The sequence below is a fragment of the Podarcis melisellensis genome (assembly GCF_964234715.1).
Source record: "Podarcis melisellensis genome assembly, chromosome: 1".
Classification (NCBI taxonomy): Eukaryota; Metazoa; Chordata; class Lepidosauria; order Squamata; family Lacertidae; genus Podarcis; species Podarcis melisellensis.
This window is the reverse complement of record NC_138528.1, coordinates 57,075,327-57,097,871: the sequence shown is the minus strand read 5'-3', so window position 1 is coordinate 57,097,871 and position 22,545 is coordinate 57,075,327. Positions and strand designations below refer to the sequence as shown.

Below are 22,545 nucleotides of genomic sequence, written 5' to 3'. Positions count from 1 at the left end.
AGTATTCTGTCTCTGTCCACCAGAGGGTCGTTGATGACGTTCCTTTCTTTGCAGGGCACCAATTCCTCCCTCACATGCCAGTCCTTCTTCGTGTAATGCTGAGCACGGTCCCTACTATCCCACATGCACAGAAAACATGGGTACTTGGTGAAGCCAGACTGTTGTCCCAACAAAACTTCACCATCTTCAGGTCAACACAAATAAACCACTTATGCTAATCATAACCAATTTTCTCCAGCACATACTTCACCGCTTCATAGTTCTCCTTCAGTGTAGTCGAGTGAGCCAGGGGTATAGAGGCAAACTGGTTGCCGTTGTGTAGCAGAACACATTTCAGTCATCACTTGCTGCTGTCAATGAACAGTCTCCAATCTTTGGGTTCGTACTGTGACACTCCAAGCTTGAGCAGAAGCTGCGCAATATCTGCACAGTACACCAAGTCCTTCTCTTCCGAGAAAAAACTGAGGTACTCTTGATGCCTGTTGCGGAAGAAGCTGATGTGAGCACTGTCAGAGAGGAGGTTTTTTTCCTTCAATCTGGATGCCAACAGTTTGGCAGAGTCCTTTGACAAGCTGAGGTCGCGAACTAGATCATTCAACTCCTTTTGGGAAAATGGATGTGGAGCATCATCTTCAAGAACCACTTCTTCTTCTTCATGTCCTTCAACACTGGAGGCATCTTCGTCACTAATGTCAGGAAGTTCTCCGAAGATAGGCACTGGAATTTCATCACAATGAGCTAGAGGACGACGTGCTGATTGAAGATCAGGACTAACTTAGTTTTGATCCCCCAACTTTAATGCTTTGTCGCACCAATTTATGGAAGATTTCGAGGTTTTATGACTTCAAACTGATCCCTTTTCGACATAATAACCCAGAACTATCGGACCTGAATACTTCTTGTCATTAAAATAATCATTTCCAATCAAAAAAATTATTCGACATGGCATTCTACCCCCACCAACTTCTTCTAAAATGCTCCACACAAGCGTACATGTGAACAAAAACGTAAAAAAGACATGTGGCCATAGCTCAAAAACTTGACCTGATTGAGCAAAACCAATGTGATTTTTGGATTCAGCGCATCAGATTCATCCTAAATCAACTGAAAAAATGCAGACAACAAATTTGTTGTTGACCAGTGTAATCACATAACTTGTATATACAGCTATAATACGTTCTAAAACATTTTGCTGATTCTCACAGAGGAAAATGGCAAAGCAGAGTGCATCTCCTTTTAAAAGACTAAAGCTCAAGTGCGCATAGGTGTTAAGTTGGAAATTGATCCTATGACTTGGCAAGAACTGTGAAACTGAGAGATGCAGAAAGGTGTAGAAAAAACCTTGCCATTGCTAAGGAGTTTTTTAAAAAGGTGAATTAAGACAAGCTCTTCTAAAGCTATGAAATGTTCTCAAGTCAGTCCCCTGCAACACGCAGCATGTAAGTGTCTCTTAACAAGGAAAATAACAGCTTTGGGGGGTGGAGGTAATTGTCATCAGGAAAACAGCACTTGGCAAAATGGTTCTGCCTCTGCGCTGTAGTCCTGACCTGAATCTCTCTTGCATGCATGTACACACAGACAGAGAGCTTCTAGAAATTAAAAGAGAAGGGAGATTCCATCATAGTTTCTGCTGTCATGTCTACTTAGATCCTAAGTGTAAGACTGCTGGCCCTGGTCTCAATGTTCTGGGACTTCCCTGAGCCCATCCCAATATCCACGTGTTGCCTGTGGACATCTGCACAGGGAAAGCCAATATGGACTGACCTCTCTACTGTGCTTTAACCCCAATCGTGCAGGGTTCCAGCTCATATGGAAGCCTAAGCATAGAGAAGTCTACACATCTAGACTGTCCCTTGACAGATTCCTATGCTGAATACAGGAGGTTTAGGAACGGGCCCTGGGAAGTCACATAAAAGCAGCTGGAGGAAGAGGACAGGACAGAGGGTGAAAAAAAGAGCTGTGAGTGGAGCGAGGGCCTTTGAATTCTTTTTACTCCCTGGAAAACTCAACAAACCTGATCTACCTGCAACTTAGTATGGAGAGTGCAGCTGAATGGGACACAGTTGTGGGCAATCTGAAGAAGTACCATCCATTTTAAGCAAGTCTAGAGAGACTAGGATGATGTCTGCTATCTCCAGGAACTCTTCTCATTGTGAGACCTTTTGTAGGTGAGCTTAGAGTTTCTTTGGACCCCAAACTGTGTATTTTTGTAGTGTTTTGTTTAAGTTGTCTTGATGCTTCAGTTTTTTGTACACCGCTTAGATATATTTTAATATGTTTTTAATATATTTAATTAAGAATTAAATAATCAAATCATAAAATTAGGAGCAGGGCCAGCAATGCACTCCTGATTTCGCTTAAATCACATGGACCGTCCTTGTGATCAACTTTCATAACTTGAAAGTGTGAAGAGGCTTCTGTCTTATCTACCTATCTTTTCTACATACCATATTGGCTCGAATATAAGCCGCACCTTTAAAATTCAAAGGAAAAAAAAGACAATACCTGAATATAAGCCACTCCCTTAAAATTCTGCAGGCACTCACACCTGTTCCGTTTTACCATAAGTCTGTTTCAGCAGCAATATTGTAAAAGCCAGTGTTTGTAAGGTCACGAATTTAAGCCGCACTTTAACTTTTCACGGTTGGAATTTGGAAAAAAAGGTGAGCCTTATATTCAGGCCAATATGGTATTTTAAGAGTAAGATTTCTGATTCACTTAAATAAACCCCATTAACAGTTAAGAAACACTCACTTTATGGAATTTTTAAAACAGAGTCCCATTATAATTTTTAACATTTACATACATGACAATCCTAATTATGTTCTCATTTTTCAGATGCATGGTGAATGAAGCTGTATTCAAATAACCAGGTGATATACAGTTGGTTGCTACCATAGGAAGCAAGTTTTGGTGGAAAGGAAGAAGATGGAAAAAGTTTGGAACAGATTGAGCCAAAATTCAAAAAGTGTTTGATTCCAAATGTAAATAAACTGGTTTATGAAGCTCATTCCAAAATTCACAGACATCACTAAATCCACTTGGTAACAGTTGTTTTAACCAAGTAGTTGGGGTCCGTCCACACTTTTGCTTGACCTAGTATTATGTACCAATTAATTCCCCCAGGGCCAAGAGGTTTTCTCGTTCTGTGGCTGTGCCTAGCAAAAATCCAATCTGAATCCAAAGAGCTGTTGTTTAGCCAAGCTTCAGTTCAGCGGGTAAGATTGGAACAACCAGAAAAGCTCTCAAGACCTGGAGGATTTAATCAGTATAATATAAGATCGAAACATGGGTCAAGTGAAATTGGATGAGCTCTTACAGCGGTTCTCAACCTGTGGGTCCCCAGATGTTGTTGGACTACAACTCCCATCATCCCTGAGCTCTGGCCTTGCTAGCTAGGGGTGATGGGAGTTGTAGTTCAACAACATCTGGGGACTCACAGGTTGAGAAAGGCTGCATACAGATGACCAGCATGCCATTCAGTTATCTACAATTAACTTTTAAGCAGTTAAAATATTGCTGTATATTTGAATTCACCTTATTATATGAAGAGTGCAGACCAGAAAAAATATAAGAATATTTTATGGGAACACCTGACAAAACATTCTAGCTGCTCACTATGCATACCTCAGATTTGTCTTGAAAAACTACCATTTCTAATTAGCAACCAGTGTTATGGTTCTAATTTGTAACCAGTGTTATGTGGTTTAAAAAACCCCACTGAAGGTAAGATAATGCAGTGGTTGAAACAAATAGACCAGATAGAACTTTTTGAGCCTTGATCATGAATGTTGCTTTTTGGGGGGGGGGGGAGAGAGACCAAAACAAAATATCACGTTTATTTTTAAAAGTTAGCTGTGGTTTTCTTAATATCAAGAGTGGTAGACACAAAATGATGTCAGTGTGCATGACTAATGGACAAAACTAAGCGTTATTTTTAACTACATTACATTATACTCTATTAATACAATAATTCACATGTATTTTTAAATCTACCTGAACTTGACCCACTTTCAGCTTTCATTTAATAATTGGTATGCCACATATCATTTGATTATATCAGTTTATACATCCCTTAGCTACTGGTCATGAAGAAAAACCACCACAAATTATTTCAAAATGTTTATGAAAGATACACTTTATGCTATTTAATGGGGTTTCTGATAAAACTTTATAATAGTGAAGCACTAATTGAAAGTTCTCCTTTTTATTTTTATGAGTTCTCCAATCCTTTGGTCAAGATAAACCAGCTGTTAGGTGTTCGGATATGATGGAGAAAACCTATCTCCAGACACATCTTGTCCAAAGAAGGTAAAAGTGGCCAAATATCAGGGATATATCCTAGTAGTGATAAGAGAAATTTCCCAATTTCTCTGCTGCTGCCAAAATGGGGGAGGGCAATGACAGGGAATAGTATAGGGCCAGAGGAGGGAGGGGAATGGCATTACACCAAATCCTATACTTGCCCCCAAAACTGCTTCCAGCTACAATGCCAACATAGCATTACAGCAATTTCACAGGTAGTTTGAGTAGCAACTTACTCCCTGAACTCAGAGGTGAGCAAAGAAGCCTCAGCTGTCCCTCAACTCTGCCGCAATAGTATATCAGAATCAGACAAACCGTGCACAGAATCAAACCACATCAGTGCTAGCACACAAACCCATGGTAATGATTCCTTTACTCAGATGAGAAAGGGACATTCTCATCTTTTGTCTCTCTCTGCAGCCCCCTCTGCACTCCCTGAAAATACACTCAATTAGGAGAGGGGAATTCCTATGTAACTGGAAAAGGCGGAGCATAGTTGCTTTTGATTCTTTAGGAGCAGTAGTTGCTTTTCCTGCATTTTCCTGTTCTTTTAGCATTATAAGAATGTTTCTGAATTGCTGTTGAATTCAGCTTGTTCTGTCTGGCTTGTTCCTGAGCAACCAAGATATCCTGTGACTCCCAGGTAACTCAACACATACTTTTTCAGGCAGACTTTGAAACGTGGATCTTAACAGCCACACATTTTCGCTGCCATGTTGTGCGTATCCCATTATAGATTCAGAAACTCTCTATGTTTGGCTAGAACCTATTAGTTCAATCTGTTTACAAGCAGCTTTAATCAAGCTTCCTTCTATTAATATAGGTCTTTTCCTTCTGCCTCTACTGTGATTATTAGAGATTAAGATTAGCTGGCCATCCCTCAAGTCTTTACAATGGCCTGGATAGCACGACATGTTGAGAAAAACTTTGATTTAGCAAGTCTGTGAGAGCTTGGCAAGCTCTCAGAGTGGAGCTGTATGTTCATCTCCTTGCTTCAGCTAAAGGGGAAAGCTGATCTGATCATTCAGGAACATTTAAAGGGAAGAGACTGACCTTTCACCCTGTCCCCTTTGTGCAAATGAATCTCCCCTTCTCCTTGAGGTTGATATGGCTTCACGACAATAAATAGTCTTCCAGGTACAGCACTATAAAGTTTGCGTTTTGGACCCTGATAATCCAAGGCAGATATAGTATCCTTGTTGGCACTGGGGTTATAACTGGCACTGGAAAGAGAGCAAAATGAACAGCGTTAGTTTCCCTTTTTTATTTTTTTATTTATTACATTTATTTCCCGACTATTCCCTAAGGCGTTCAAGGTGGTGTATATGGTTCTACTACTCCCCATTTCATCAGGAAAAGCTTATCAGATTGCTGAACCTCCATTAGCAACGGCTGCCTGGTAGTCTAGAGACAATCCTTTCTAACCTTCAAATGCATTTCTATGTGGAAAAGGTCAGTTAATAATAATAATTGTTTTCACTGTGGACACAAAAAAGGCAATAACTGATTCCAGGTTTCCAATCCACTGGTTAAACAAAATGAGACAGAGCAAGAGAGAGGTGTAGCTGGGTCTAGCACTTAATGGTTAAGCCTGCGTCAGAAATACAGTAGGAGGCAACTTTATAGAAGAAAGCCAAAGCTGAATATCCAGACTAACAATAACATTCACTCATCTTGAAATTTTATTTGTGCCAGCTACATTATTGGCCATAATGACTTTTTTAATTCAACTCTATGCTATGGGGGGGGGGCGGCGGCTTTAAATGCATACATTAATCCTAAATATATTTTAACTGGGAAGTTCAACTGTTTTCACTGATTTAGGGAAACTGTAAGGGCAAGTTACATATCACAAGCAATGGTGTATAACGAAGCCCTGCCATTTCTTTTTAAAAATTAAAAGCACTTTGGGAAGTTACACTAAGATGATCAAATCTTGACTTAATAAGCAGAGATATAAAGAAGTTTATATATAAGTTTCATGCAACAGTTATCCATTTGCATGAGCAGCGAAACAAACCAGGAAGCCACAGTTAACCACATATTTGTATTATGTCCAAATCAATAGACTTCCAAACAAACCATACATTGAAAGCACACCCACACCTACACACAAAGGGGTGACTGTAGTTTAGCCCTCACAGAGCTACAGTTCAGGTAGGTAGCCGTGTTGGTCTGATGCAGTTGAAATAAATAAATAAAAATTGTCCAATAGCTCCTTAGAGACCAGCCAAGTTTGTTCTGGGTATAAGGTTTTGTGTGCATGTACACTTCTTCAGATACACTGAAACAGAAGTCACCAGACCCTTATATATAGTGGGAGGAAGGAGTGGGGTTTTTCTCAGGAGGGTGAAGGGTGACCTACAATTGTCAGCACTACAATTTCCAAACTACTTTTCTCGGTATTCTTTGTGGGAGGTGCTTTAAATGTACAGTGGTACCTGGGTACTCGAATGGCTTGGCTCCCAAACAAATCAGCTCCCGAACAGCACAAACCCGGAAGTAAGTGTTCCAGTTTGCAAACGTTTTTTGGAAGCCGAACATCCAACACGGCTTCCGCTTGAGTGCAGGAAGCTCCTGCAGCCAATTGGAAGCCGCACCTTGGTTTTTGAATGTTTCGGGAGTCGAACGGACTCCTGGAATGGATTAAGTTCAAGAACCAAGGTACCACTGTATGGAGCACACGAGTTTCTCATTTCAGATATAACAGGAAGCTATAGTTAGCTGCTTCCAGGCTTCTTTTTTGTGCTCACATGAAGGAAGGTCCAAAGTGACTGTGTAAGTACAGTACAGTCATACCTCGGGATAAACGTGCTTCAAGTTAAATATTTTCGGGTTGCGCTCCACGGAGACCCAGAAGTAATGGAGGGTGTTACTTCCGGGTTTTGCCGCGCGCGCATGTGCAGATGGTCCTAATGATGTCATGCGCATGCGCGGAAGCGACAAAACGTGATCCGTGCATGCACAGAAGCACGGATGCGGGTTGCGTTCACTTCAGGATGCGAACGGGGCTCCGGAATAGATCCTGTTCGCATCCCGAGGTACCACTGTACATGAAACTTGTTCATATCTCAACTTAATGTGGCCTTTGAATGGAGAAGGAACAGGCTGGGGGTGCTTAACACTTTCCCCACTGGCTGTTTTTTTGCTCATTCTCTGTCAATCTCTGTTAACTTCCATGCAATTCCAGATATGTGCCTACAGATGTGGAACAATTTTGAGTGAAAAAAGACAACCGGGGAAAGGCCTAAACACCCTTATCCACTCAATCTCCACCACATCTACACTCAAAACTGCAGCCTCCTGCTTTTCGTTCTAAAATGTTGGAGCTTCATTACATACATTTATATGCAACCATCAATTTGCCCCCATTGAAACAGGTTACACAAAAAGACTGGGAATATGAGAGTGAGTCTTTAGGAAGCAAGGGGTCTCAGAATCTGAATTTGAAAGTGCTTCAGGCATCATAACTTTCAAACCATAACATTAGGGAAGTATACACACTGCACACTTTTAAACACTACTGAATTTAACATTTCTATCAAATTTTACTTATCGTAATTGCCAGTGCAATATTTTATCAGGTAATCTAACTTCCTAAATTATGCTTTGTTTCTTTTTTAAATAATAATTTAAAATGTGGGTTCCAGTACACACTTTCCTAGTGCCTGGCTTCAATTACATACTGAGAAGCAGCAGGTGTCAGTATTTGGAATATTCTAATTACATTGCCTAACAACTGGCATTTATGTGTAGTCATTATATAATGCATCTAGAGACTGAACAAATTTAGAGCAACGTTTGGGCCCATCATCCTGATAAATTATCACTGTTTCTTTGCTGTAATTATACTTGACACAGGATGCAATGTTTAAAGTGTTCACATGAATTGAATATGCAACTCACAGAGAATTCCCATTGAAAGATGTAAGGTGCCTAAACACAACATTCAACCAATGAATATTTTGCATAAGTAAATTTGTGCTTAAGTAAAGGAGTGTTCCTGGAAGATGTCTGACTGTACATGCGAACTTTCACAGATTACGATAAAAACCGACAACCAAAGATGCAAAGAGTATTGAAAGATGAGGCGCAAATGCAGAGTGAAAGAATCTTGGAATTCCTGTGGGCCAGAGTAAAATGGCAAATGTACTTGCTATAGAACGACTGGACTGAAATAATTGATTAGAGCAGAGCACAGTGATGATACATTTAGGATTAATTGAGCAGTGAATTCAAAATGGGATCCTGGATATTATCCCTGCAGATAAGCGAGGGGATGGGGGAAGCATACTGTTGAGAGAAATAGCCACATGATATAGCTCCTGCTCGAGCAGCTGTCAACTTAACATTCGCTCTTGGCAAATTTACAAGGATGTAGTTCTGAAGCCTGATCCCAATGGCACGTGTTCTCTTCAAATGGCTTCATATACGTTAGAGACTGGAACATAATGAAAAATTATCCTCTTTTCATTGCAGAACACATGCACTATCTGTCTTTACGACTTCGCATTTAGGTAGAAATAATTATCTTGACTGTCAATTCTATGCAAACATATACGCAGTTGTGACATACCAGAAAAATGCTTCATGGTGATATGCTAGTGCAACACCTGGTATGCCACATCCTAAGAAGATATTCATTAGCTCCATGGCACAAGCATGTAAGGGGAAGTGGGGATAGGTTTACTGTGGCCTGGGGATCCAGACGGCCTCTGATTATGGGCTACAAACCCATAATCATGAAGCAAACATTGAGGCAAACCTAGTTCTATTTCTCTATATGGATCCAGTTTTTGAAGTATCTTTGCCTCCAAGAGCAAAGATGGCAGTGAACAAAGTGGAAGCCTCAGAGTCACTGTAAGATAATCTGTTTGGCTGTCATAATGTTCTACTGCCAGGGTCTTCATGGAGGAGAGAAAAGAGCCAGCTGCAGACAATGATCCAGCAGATGACCAGGAAGAGGAAGAACTGGCAGTGACAATATAAAGTTCCTCAGTTTCCTTTGAATTCTTCCTGGGTAAACAGTGCCCTATTAAGGCAGGAGCCTTCACTGTGCTCTTTTCAGTGACTGATAAAAACATATTTGTTTAGACAAGTCTACCGAGATATGTAAAACAATGACATGTGCTTTAATCTGTTTTTCGCTTATTGTAGATTTTAATTATTTTGAGATGTTTTAAATGACTGGTTTTTTGTTTTCTGATTAATTTATTGTTCCATTCTTTTTGTAAACCACTTTGAGTGGTATGTCAATTTTATGAAATTAAATTATTAATTAAATGAATAAATATAAGTACCTGTGCTGAACCCCTAGCCATCCTCTTGATTGCCTTGTCCGCAAAATGAGGTATTTTCTTCTTAATGTTTAGCTATCTAACTTGCTTAGCTATCTAGAGCTGTCTCACTTAGCTCAAGCATTCCCTTACTCAGTTCCTACACCAGCTTGAGCTCCAGCTGGTCTTTCATCTGCAGGTCCTACGGTTCCTTGGTAGTATTTTCTGGACTCAGGCAGAAGAGCAAACAAAGTGTAGAAACTCACCACCAGTAGAGGGAACTATCATAATGGCAACAGCTGGGGAAATTTCAAGGCCCTAGAGCAAATGTGGGGAACTGGATCCAGCCAATGGACCAGATCCTAATGTTCCCTCCCCCCCCAGGGCATGCGGTCCACCCCGGGTACCACCCTGGGGGGTGACAAAATGGCCTGCTACCTCCCCCCCAGCTGTAGGGTGGTCGATAACACTCAGGTGTCATTGGTATGGGCGCCGCTCGAGCGCCATCCATATGGGTGTCGTTTGTGCGCCTTCTGTATGGGTGCTGTGCGTGCACCGCCGGGCAGTTCGCCCCGCCTCTCAGCGCCCCGCACTGGGTGCTGGAGAGGCTTCCCCTGCCATTGCCCACTCCTCTCCCCACACCAGGCTCTCTGACAGATATGTGAGGTTGCCCACCTGTCAATCAGTTTAAGTCACCATAACATTATGTGAATAATTTCCCTTTGCAGTGTGGCTTGAGCTGCTCCTTTGCTCCTGCACAGTTTGATTTCAATCAGCATTCAGGCGTAATCAGCATCAGAGAGAGCTTACTAGAAACAAGGCATTTCTGGCCTCTCCTTAAACTAGATTCAATCTGAGAGGTGGAGAAAACTACAAATCCCTTGGTCCCTGGCAGGAAAGAACACTTCTGAGAATCCAGTATAGTTGGGGCTCAAAAGCCTCTATTATCTCAAGAGAGCCCTCCCTCTGCCTTTTCAAGTCTTGAGTGTTCTTTACTTTATTCAGCAGCGGGCCAGAAGGCTTCTTTAAAATACCCTGAAAATACTCAACATTTTTTCTACCATTTCCCAGAAAACAAAAATAAGGTGAGTTGAGGGAAGAATCCACAGGATATTGAGTAATGTTTAAGGAGCTACATGCAGCACAATTGGTACATGCCCAGGCTTAGGGAAATGGTACCAAAGCAGCAAATCTCATTTTTAAGAGCTACCCTAGTGGCCAGAAAGGTAATCTTACACAACTGTAAATCGGCTGCTGCATCTAACAAAATGTATCAATGCACTGGATGACTACACACAGGACCAGGCTGCAAAAGAATAAACAGTTCTTAGTAAGGAAAAGAAAACACAAAGAAGCTGTGCATCTCTTGTCACATGGGATGCTGCCCAAATAATCTTTCTTATAAAGTAAAAAGACCAAAGAACAGAAGTTTGAGAGCATCTGGCAAAATGTCCATGAGAAAGGAGTTGTCAGCAAACATCTGACACCACCTTGTTCCATCTCCCCCACCACGCTGCAGTGTCTCTGCTAACAACCACGGTAAAATTTATTTCCTCTTTTTCTCCTTTCTTTTTTTTCTTTTCCAACTTAATTTGGGGTGATGGATCGTGGTAGGGAGAAAGAAGGGACCAAGGACAAGGAAGAGCAGGGGGTGAGGAAGAGCAGGATACAACCAACTGTGTTCGTGCTTTCTATCTCTCTTGATATATATAAATATTCACAAAGTCAACATTTAAAAAATGGAATATTGAAAAGTCACCTAATGTGCCGGTGTTGCTGCCGCTTTGCATCTTCTCCTCCTAACCTATTTAATGATGGTGAGCGGCTTCGAGAAGATGGCGTGTAGCTCCCAACAGTTTTCACAGTTCCATTAGGATTATTCTGCATCTGTTGGAGTAGGTTAGGCGAAAGGCTACGGTGTGAAGAAGCTAAGGAAGAGGCTGACCAATCAGGAATGTTGACGTTCAGATTGTTATCACTATTCGACTGAAGCAAGACACGAGGTGCTGTCAAGGTGCTCTGGGGTCTCCGTCTTCTATTTGAGTAGGTAGGAGCCTCTCTAAATGGCACTGTATTAAGAAGGAAGAAAGAATGCAAAATGATACTTCTGATTTTAGGCACATGCATCAGACCACCCACCCACTTCCTCCAAATCAGTACTATATACTTTCAATTCTTATTACATAAAAAGAGACCTCTGCCTTGCCTGATTGTCTAATCAAGATGAGCACTACCATTATATTTAAACTGCAATTAAAATTAAAGATAATTTTCATAGGAAATCACCTCTTAAAAGCTAGAATTAATAAGCTCTATATTACTGAAAGTTCCATATTTTATTTCACTGTAAGAGTACAAGATTGGAGAATGGTCTTCAGCAGTGGCTGCTGGCAGTCTCTGATTTATGAATGGTAAGCAACTATTAGCTTTCACCAACAAATGTGGACAGTCTCCTTAAAAAAGAAAGAAAAGAAATGGAATGGCTTTTAGTATGGTATGGGCAAAAATGGTTTTTTTATACTAGAATTAGAACTTCTTTTCCATCCTTCCTTTCTACTCTGTAGCACAATTTTATAGATTTGCATTACCCTAAACATGTGAAAACTACAGAAAACTGACTTTTCCCAGGGCAATAGCTCCAAAAGGCAATCATATACAAATTAACTCCCATTATTCCCCAAATCATGCAAAATCTCTCTAGGCCAGCACCAGCAAACAACTGAAAGGATAATCTGGTAAGTACTGAGCATAAACCTTACAGTGCAGATTCGGATTTCTAGAATAGGCAGTAAAAGGCTTAACACGGTTTCTGTTACTTCACTCTTGTTCCTTTACACAACACAGCTTAATACTTGGTTCGTGAGCGAGGGGTGCTTTTTGACAGTTACCCACCCTTTTAACAATCCCACTCCTGAGGCATTTCCAAATAGTATAACTGGCCCTGGACGTCACCACACCCCCTTTTAACTGGTTTGGGAGACTGTTAGCCACACAGCTTCTACTTCTCCTGGCTCAAACTCAACCCTCCAGTCGACTCCTGTCTGTGAACTCTCCCAAGACACTCAACACGGTCTTACTTCTAAACTATGAGGCTCCTTCCTCTAGCTATAGATATTCTCCTCAGAGTGGATGTTAAACTCAAATTCGAACCAACTGTCTCAGACAAACACTATCCTAATGCCCATCTCCCATCTCGAATCAAGCCCTAGCCAAACACTCCCTCAGAAACGGCTCCTTTTATTCTCCTTCCCAAAGTGCTACTCTGCCCCTCTGGCTAGCTGTCTTGGTAGCCAATCAGAGAGAGGCTCCAGCCCTCTGGTAGAATTCTGAGGGACTGCATGACCAGACTCTGGCCTGGCTCCGCTGTCTGTCTCACACCCTACCCCCAGCCCTCAAGGCCCCAGTTTAAGCCGGGCTTTGGGAAGGAGGTGTGAGGCTCTGGCAAGGTCCTAGAGCCCTCCTATCTCCTCCCCCAAGCTTGCTTTGGACAAGCGCCACTTGCACTGCCTAAATCTACCTCTACCTCTCGCATAACACTAAACCATAGTATAAAAGGTAAAGGAACCCCTGACCATTAGGTCCAGTCGTGGCTGACTCTGGGGTTGCGGTGCTCATCTCGCTTTACTGGCCGAGGGAGCCAGCGTACAGCTTCTGGGTAATGTGGCCAGCATGACTAAGCCGCTTCTGGTGAACCAGAGCAGTGCACGTAAACGCTGTTTACCTTCCCGTCGGAACGGTACCTATTTATCTACTTGCACTTTGATGTGCTTTCAAACTGCTAGGTTGGCAGGATCAGGGACTGAGCAACGGGAGCTCACCCCATTGTGGGGATTCAAACCACCGACCTTGTGATCGGCAAGTCCTAGGCTCGGAGGTTTAACCCACAGCACCACCCGCATCCCAAAAACCATAGTATAGCAGTGCACTAAAACCAAGGTTGCCAACTAGCAGAGCAATGTGACTTTCTGATGTTGGGTCTCTGAACAAATGTCAAAGTACCAAGGGACTGTGCAGTCAGGTACAATAAAGAGCATGGAGGTTAACAGGGAACATGAGCTCACCCATGAAACCAGCAGTTTGCAGGAAATCAGTGGGCTGAGCTTAGGCAGACCATCTTCAGTTCCCAACCAACAATCTCCGGGTAATAACAATGGTTTAGTTTACAGGAAGCATTATTGAGATTATCTTTGTGTGAGCACTTAGCAAAAGTGGGAAATAAATTTGAAATGGGGCAAAGCCAAGTAGCCAGTTCACGAATAGGAGCCTCATGATGGGACGGGGGGGGGGGGGAGAGCTTCAAGAAAACATTCATTTCAATTACCCAGCATGCCACATTATGTTTCCCTTCTTGGTGTGACTTTAAGACATAGTATAAGCATGAGTACATGCTGGGAATATCCACCCCACCAGTCATCATGATGACTGATCAGATCTTCATGCCACAGTGACCATGGACACTGAAGCTATAGTATTTATGCTTTTGAACTACTGCGTTATTGAGATGAAGCATTCCAGACTATACAGATGCCTCCTGAAGTGGGTGAAGCTGGAAACCTCAGCAGGACTTTTCATCTGCTTGTTTTTCAGCAAGACTAGGCAAAATTAATTTGCATAAGACTGTTGAGACTATCAGCCTGACTTTTCATCCCCAGAATGGCAGATTATCAAACTTGCTGGTTGATGCCAATATGCCCTATGCCCCAAAAGCTTTCCCATCAGGCAAGGGTTCTCACCTCTTTTGTAAGTACAAAATTGGATTTTATGCTGCTCTTGGAATTAAGAGTTTGTTACCCAAGATGCTGCTTAAAGGTTATGTAAATCTGTGGCCCTCTTTAACACAAGCCACAGTGTTTATGCATTTCCATCTGTTTATCCACAACACTTAGTGGAGGTTTTTAAAATTTGTTTCAATTACTGTCACTAAATTATCAGAATATGGCCTGTAAAATTCATACAGTGCACTAAGTTTTAAAAATCAAAACATTCCCCCCAAATCACAGATTATCTCTATGCAAGGTTGTTTACTGAGAACTGAAAGGTTTTACAGAACTGTAGCTGAAGCTGCTCAATCAGAGGTTTTGGATGCTGCAACTGAAGCAGAATCCTAAATTTGGCAAGTGGGGCAGAGTTATACAGCAATTCTGTACTTGGTGCTAAACTCTGCTAATCCCTACTACTGCTATCAGTAAGGGTACAAGGCTACACAGGCACAGTGTGGAATGGAATGGGGTGGGTGGGGATCTGAAGCAAGCAGCTAGAATGATAGCTGTTGTGCTAGGACTGAGTTTTGGACCAAAGACTGCTGTGTGGGAGAGTCATTCTCTTACTCCAAGGGTCATCACCAGTATGACCACGAGTAACTCCTATAGCACCTGTGAAAGGTCTTAGTAAATACCCCTTTAAAAATCCTTAATCTTCCTGTACAGTTGCTGTTTGCACTGGCTCCCAGATTGAGCTCCCTCCACTTATATACTATAACTGGATGCCAGGATTTGACGTTTGCCCTCCCATTGGTTCCAAACAAAAGGAAGTTGTGAAAAGCTTATCTCTATGAGCAAGTGTAGCGATGGCTGAGATAGGTACCTTTTCCCCAATTGAGAAGGGCATTCACCCACCATTTTGTGGTCCTGCTCCTTTTCCTGTTCTTTTAGATTTGGCAGCCATTATGCCCTGCCCCATGGCAGCCATTTTGTGACTGGCATCCATAGCACCTTCTTAAAATTCCAAACTTGACCATTCTTGGTCAAAAAGGGCTCCTGCTTTCCACCATTACTGGAATCCCAGCACTTGATCCGGTGAGGCATTTATCAATGTAGCATCTCACAATATCATGTTGCAAGACTTTTGAGTTTTGTGTTAAATAATAGTAAATGCAGCTTATATTCCCTACATTTAGAATACACAGTTGCAGTGTAAAAGTAAAGGTAAAGGACCCCTGACAGTTAAGTCCAGTCGCAGACGACTCTGGGGTTGCAACACTCATCTTGCTTTACAGGCTGAGGGAGGTGTTTGTCTGCAGAGTTTTTCCCCAGGTCATGTGGCCAGCATGACTAAGCCGTTTCTGGTGCAATGGAACACCAAAACCAGAGCAGCACACGGAAACACCATTTACCTTCCCACCGGAGCAGTACCTATTTATCTACTTGCACTTTTTTTACATGCTTTTGAACTGCTAGGTTGGCAGGAGCTGGGACCAAGCAACGGGGAGCTCACCCCGTCACGGGGATTTGAACCGCCAACCTTCTGATCGGCAAGCCCAAGAGGCTCAGAGGTTTAGACCACAGTGCCACCCACGTCCTAATAAAAATAAAAGAATAAGAAACTTGTAAAGGGGAAAATCCAATGAATATGTAGCTAGTCTTATTATGTCTCTGACTACTACTACAATTCCTCTTCCCCACTCTGAAAATGCCCCACGTTCAGACGCTTCTCGCTACTGGGAGGTGTTGAGCTATGTATTGTTTGAGAAAATAATTTTAACCATTTTTATATATCCACGAGCAAAAGAGCCCACGAGGCCTATGCATGTATGTTTCTATAGATAGATAGCTAAATATCAATGCACACAGTCATTAAGAAACCCTGATGCAACATCACATGAATCGTTTATTTAAAAGGTATCCTGTTGCTTCACTGGGACTTGCATGTGACACAATGACTTGAAGATTCAGCAAACCTAAAATGACCTATATCACTTTACAGCAAAATCAAAATGATACCATAATAGTTTTACTTATAGGCAGTCAAAAAAGGATGAAAGATATTAACAAATACTTTGAGGGGTTTTTTTTTATTAAGGTCTTCCCAGATCCTGACACCAGAGACCTGCAAGCAATTAAAATGACTATTTATTTGCTCCTGTGTTTGCATTCTCACAGAAACAATATGAGCTGGACAGAAATAGCCTCGACAACCTTTACTAAATATCCCTCGAGAGGTACATTGCGCAATGGGGGTTTCCTGGAGCCCATGTGCAATTCTTCTCTCTGCACTCTCTACACCAAGGGACAGGAGCCCTCCAGATGGTGCTGGATTTCATCATCCCCCACCATTGGTCATGTGGCTAAGACTGAGGTGGTAGAAGTCCAACAAGATCTGGAGGGTCATAGGCTGCCACCTATGTTAGGACAAAATGAAGAGTGATCGTTGCTCTGATGAACTTCATTGAAAAGCCTCCCCAAGCAGCAGTGATGGGTGCATAAATCTGATGTGAGAAGTACCCCTTCCAACATTGCCGGAATTTGTGTATGCACTAAGTCTTATCTGCATGAAGGAATATGTTTACAAGAGTGGACTTCTGCTGGATAAGAACGAGCAGGTACAATTCATACCCCATGGAAATCAGTGTCAACTTTCCCATTGAATCAATAATGCCGGAATGCATTTACCAGCTAGAACTGAGTTACCAAAATTAAATTTAGAGCGTGTGTTTTTCCCCTCATACTTCAAAATGAATGCTAATATTTCACATGTATTTTAAATGAGGAAAATACTATTTTAAGGTATTCCACAAAACAAACAAACCACAAATGTGTTTTACAGGGATGAGATGAGTGAATTACAATCAGTATTGCTACTTTGCTTCCCTCTGAACAGTTTAAAAAGATCTAATTTTAACAATTTAGCCAAGTCAACTCATGTTTTGATTTTAACAAAACATGATGTTTGCTGATGTAAATGTAGTGTATCCTTGCTTGTACGTGTGCAGGCCTACCAAGCCAAAAGGTAGGGTATAAATATATAAATAAATAACTAAAAACTACATGGCTCAAAAATTTTAACCCTTAGGCCAAAACTGAGGTTAAAGAAAACATGTTGGTTCCATAATGCATGCTCATGTACGTTATAAAAAACACACCCTTCACTGTACTTTTTTATTGCCCTACTGATCATCCATTTAAATACACGTGGTCCCTTTGAACAATATATATTTCTTTACATAACTAAATGCGTTACGTTACATGAGATTTCAAACACCGTATCTAGGTAAAGGCCCTTGGAATTTATATCACCAAAATACCAAAAATATTACTGATAACAACATTTCAAATCTGTGTGGTACAATATTTACCCTATAAACATTAATTCTGCCTTACAAAGCATTTAACTCAAGAGTGCTGGTATTTAATTTTATTCTGTCACACTGAAATCAATGGAAGGCTCTTAGCTTAAGCAGAGAGCAAACGAAAAAGAAAATCACATTTTTCCAAACACTTCAATAAAACATGCTTGTAGACAGTATAGTGTAGCTGTCTCTGTTTGGGACTCACAGATTTCAGGAGAAACAGAGCCAGACCAAAGTGATTTCTACATTTTACACAACCTCTTTCCTCTTGTCAGATGGTAAGTGTAAGGGGCTTTAAATAATGAGTTAATTTCTACTTGATGTTAACAAAGCATTGGTTTGAAGAGCAGCTTTTAATTAGTGACTTTTTTATTAGAAGCTGCAAATGCCAGGAATGTTATATGGATAATTAGTGACATAAACAACCAACTCCAACTATGCAAGTGCTTTCTCACCTTTTCCCTATATCAGTTTGCATGCTGCAAGTGGGTAGATACATTTGATACGATTCATGTTTCGTTTACAATAACTAATGTAATTGTATCCCACCTCCCCCCAAAAATTCCCTTTTCTATCAAAACAGAAAGTACATGTTTTAAGCTCTCCTGAATAGATTTCCATATACTGTATATATTCATTTATTTAATAAAATATAATTATACAGCAAAGCTTTTAGGTGCATTGATGCGAGAACCAGCAGCATGCTTCAAAGTAACACCCCGTATGAATTTAAAAAACACGTTGTTTCATAATCGACTGGAATGTTTTCATCAAACTGCATACATCTGAAGGAAACACTCATGAGCATTCAATAGTAATATAAACCTAAGAAATCGCTTCTCCTTACTCAAATACAGAGCTTTCCCCCTGTGAAAGGAACACAAGGCTTCTCTGACATAAACTAAAACGAACAAAGTCACACCCCGCTCTTATAATGAGTTGTCTAAAAGGACAACCCAACATAAAGGAATTCTGGAAAAGATATGGAAAGAACTTAGAATAATTATACAGTAACTAAGCAGATCATATTAAGCATGCAGAAGAAAATAGCAGTCCTCCAGCGTCAAGTGCTTTGCGTTCAGTGCTTACCTTCTTTCTTTGTTAAGGCATTTAACAAAGACTTCATTTTCCTTTTTACTTTAGCAGCAATCCCCTCATTATATAACCTTTGCTGAGATGAAAAGGAATAAAAGCTACCCAGTTTCTATGTGTTTTAACTGCCTGCAACCTGACATAAGCAGCAGGTTACTGGGCACTGTATAACTACAAGCATAGCTGGGCAAGCAGCACCCAGCGTTCTGGTGACAAAGCCCACCCCACATTCTGTCTGTCAGCTGTGAGCCAACTGTGCTTAGACTGGTGCTGCTCAAAAAACCTTGCTATCTTTCATAGTATTAGTCATGTGAACACCATCGACACAGAGTCTTTTGTAACTGAGACGTTTATGTGTAGGAGAACAGGGATGACTGAGGCAAGGAGAAGCAGGGCAGGCCGAGTGGGGTCAAAATTAACATTTGGAGAAGGGGGAGGAGGAGGGAGAGCAATCATTCATCTTATCTCATGGCAGCATTACACAGGCTAAAGGGGAAGTCTTGGAAAAGGCGGGAGCTCGTGAAGCTGAATCTCAGCATCTACACCTAAAATGCTTTTCAGTACTTATACGCCGGTTTCTAGAATTGCCTTCTAGACTCTATTGGTTCATCTCTGCTGGTATATAATTAACTGCTTCCAAGTTGCACACCCTACCTAAACATCGGAACAAAGCTGACAGTCACGTTTTGTTTTGTTTTCGAAGTACAATTGCTTCTTACCCTTACCCACTTTATGGAAATTTTATTCAACTAAAATGTAGACTTTCCATACTTCCACTGTAAGAATGGAAACCTTACAATTTCACACAGCTACTTAAAAATATGATTTATTATTAGAATTACCACAGCTTTTGAAAAGCGTTGTTTGGTGGCTTTTATACGCGCCTGTGCAAAAGCTTCTAACAGCCCAATACTAGAAATACTTATCTGAAATACCAGTGATGTTAGGAAGGAATGTGTCTCTTTATGTTTATAGAATATTAGAAGTAGCACGCTGCATTTAAGAAATCACAAATCGGAGGCAGAATTATATCAAAAGGTGTGAAAATTTCAGAGGTATCACGTACAGCAGTGGTTCCCAATTAGCCAATTACAGAGGACTGCCTATTTTTAAAAAGCCAAGCCACGGACCCCCTACTTTTGAAAATTTTGATAACTCTATGGTAGTTACCTCTGCAAAGCAATTTTTTGAACAAAACATTGGGTAGCCCCTAATAAGCAAAGGATTTTAGGTATACTAAAAACAGACCATAAAATGTGTGATATTACCATACATAAATGACAAAAAATTAGTTGGGGGGAGGCAAGGGATAAGGCTGAAGACCCCCTGGGTGCATTTTGCGGACCCCAGGGGTCCACGGAACCTAATTGGAAACCGCTCATGTACAGAATCTAATTTGTGGTCTGGTAGCATCTGCCCTAAACTTGGGCGTCATCGTTAGTAGTAGCCATGATAAAGAGACTTAGTGGTTTTTATTGGTAGGTGATGTTGCTATGTTGTATTATATTATCTATGTTCATCGATTTATTTCTTGGAGTTAAGAATAAGACTGGGATAAACTGTGTTTGCTGAGCCTGTATTTTATACAGTCTGTATATGATGCTTGTTAGTTAATGTGTGGTGTGTTATGCCTAATAAAGGATTTTGAATTGAATAGAATTGAATACTAATAATAGTTCCTAGTTCCACTGCAACAGTATTTGCCTGCTGTTGGCAAGGTATCTGCTTTTTAAAGTGTGCAACTCATTTTATTGCTAAGAATAACTCTTTCATGAATAAAAAAATAAATGGAAATAAGAGCAGCCAAGCTAAATTCTACCTTCTTTCGCTTTTGATAAAATAGCTGTAAAGAGTTAGCCAGCATAAATAAGTAATGAAAACAATTTAGGATTCAGTTAATATTACAGTGTTTATTTTGTTGTTAATATTTAATATAAAAAAGCACCATCCTCTGGAAGTAGTCATTTTTAGGCTTCAAGGGTCTGAACACACATAAAATTCAGCAAAATGATTTTAATCAACAACTTATATTTGATGTAATACACATAGCCTAGCCTGGGAAAGTAGGAGAGCACAAATATACATAGGCATCATCTGCACTGTCAAATGTGTGAAAACTCCCTTATTATTTGTCGGATATGTGCACATGCAGTTCTTGCCCTCTGTGTCTAACAATTTAGGTAGGAGTCTGGGACAGCCACTTTCCTGAGGAAGCCACATGCATCTCAATTTTGAAGAAACGGAAATAGCTATGTATTTCTCCCCAACTAATCATGCCTAGGTTATCTAACGCCCACATAACGACTTCAGAAAAGAACTACCTAACAAAGGTGTGTGTATTTTTAATCTTAAAAACCTCCAAATTTATATGTCACTTAAAAAATCATCTTAGTTATTTACATAAAATGGCCTAAAATATTACTTAAAACAGCAATTAAAGCACTTTAAAACAGTAAACAGAATAAAATTATCAAAATAAAGGGGGGAATGAATACATGTTATAAACAAATGTACAAATTACATGTCTGCGAAAAACGTGTCCCCCATGCAGGCCATGCACTCTCCCCAAATTTGTTTCAGAAGGTTGAGGGAAGTCTGAAAACTGATATGGGGGGGTGCACTGGGGAAGTATGGGGAGATGATGAAACAAGAGACTGAGCACTAGGTTGGATTCCACCTTGCTACAAATCTTATAATGACCACTTCAAATGACTTTCCATAGGTATTAAATAACATTGTGGATAAATGCACACCACAGATTAACTGCCGTCGAAAATAGTGTCCTGGCAGAATTTCCGGAAATTGGTAGAAATGTCCAGGAAAACCCAGGTGTATGGCAACTCATCAAAAGTTTTGATTTTTTTGGTGAATTTCCTAAAAAATAGCTCAAAAACTTTGCCCCCCTCCCCTCAAAAAAGCTCAAGATGTTTGCCAAAACAAAGTTTGGCCATAACTTTTGTGTCCGAATTTTCACTTTTTGAAATATGGCAACCCTATTTTATGCAACTGTGCATATGTTTATTATGTGATTCATAGATATTTTACTTATGAATGTTATTTAGATATATTTATTGTTATTTTATTATTTTACTGAGATATGGGGTTCTTAATAGTAGCAGTAGTGGTGGCGTTGGTAGTAATGTTGTTTGGGTCTGAATTTGTATTGGTTTTGTGTGTTTTTCACTCCCTTTACTTTGGATATGTAAACCAGTGAAGAGATTTCTGTTGAAATATGAAAAATTGATAAATGAACTAAATTAATTAAGCACACATACATATATATCATCCATCCACCAGTTCCTACATGAATCTGGCCAATTGTTAATATCATCTATTGAGGTCTTAACTTGGTACACATAGCACCAGTGATCAGGGAAAGGGCCCTTTTAGCTTTTACATTCTTCTTTTGTAATGTTCTCCCCCGGGGAAAATCTTCTGATGCCAAATTTAATGACCTTTAGACACCATACAAAGACCCTTTAATCTCTCCAAGCCTTTAAATCTTACAAATTTTTCAAGGCAGCCATTTGCTGTGACTCTGCCCGCAGGCCCACACAGTGCCACCCCAACCCCATCCTGGTAAGCTGCAGCGATGCTAGTGTTGGGGAGGGCAGGTCTGCTACTAGGAAAGATGACGGTAAAGGTAAGGGAGAGAGCTGGTGTGCAAGGAAACTAACCACTTGAGAAATTAATGAGCATTCATTCATCCACCCCACCCCATCCCTTTCGCTGTGTAGACTTGACTCTACCTCCATTGTCATTGTTCGTGTATTAAAAACTGAGGCCTTTTAATATCTTTTCAATGAA

General features: G+C 40.7%; 1 protein-coding gene across 6 annotated transcripts in view; it reads right to left on the bottom strand.

Annotated features, from left to right (window-relative positions):
- Positions 1–22,545, bottom strand: part of SHANK2 (SH3 and multiple ankyrin repeat domains 2) — a 334,933-nt gene that overhangs the window by 194,965 nt on the left and 117,423 nt on the right. For 5 of the 6 annotated variants that reach the window (XM_081891148.1, XM_081891150.1, XM_081891145.1 and 2 more), the window contains exons 11-12: positions 11,341–11,650; positions 5,359–5,528 (exon numbers count right to left, since the gene is read on the bottom strand). In XM_081891148.1, coding sequence (XP_081747274.1) covers positions 5,359–5,528; positions 11,341–11,650 — 480 coding nt within the window. Of the gene's footprint in view, positions 1–5,358; positions 5,529–11,340; positions 11,651–18,735; positions 18,964–22,545 lie in introns of those variants that run through there. The other variant, XM_081891149.1, reaches the window with a different exon arrangement.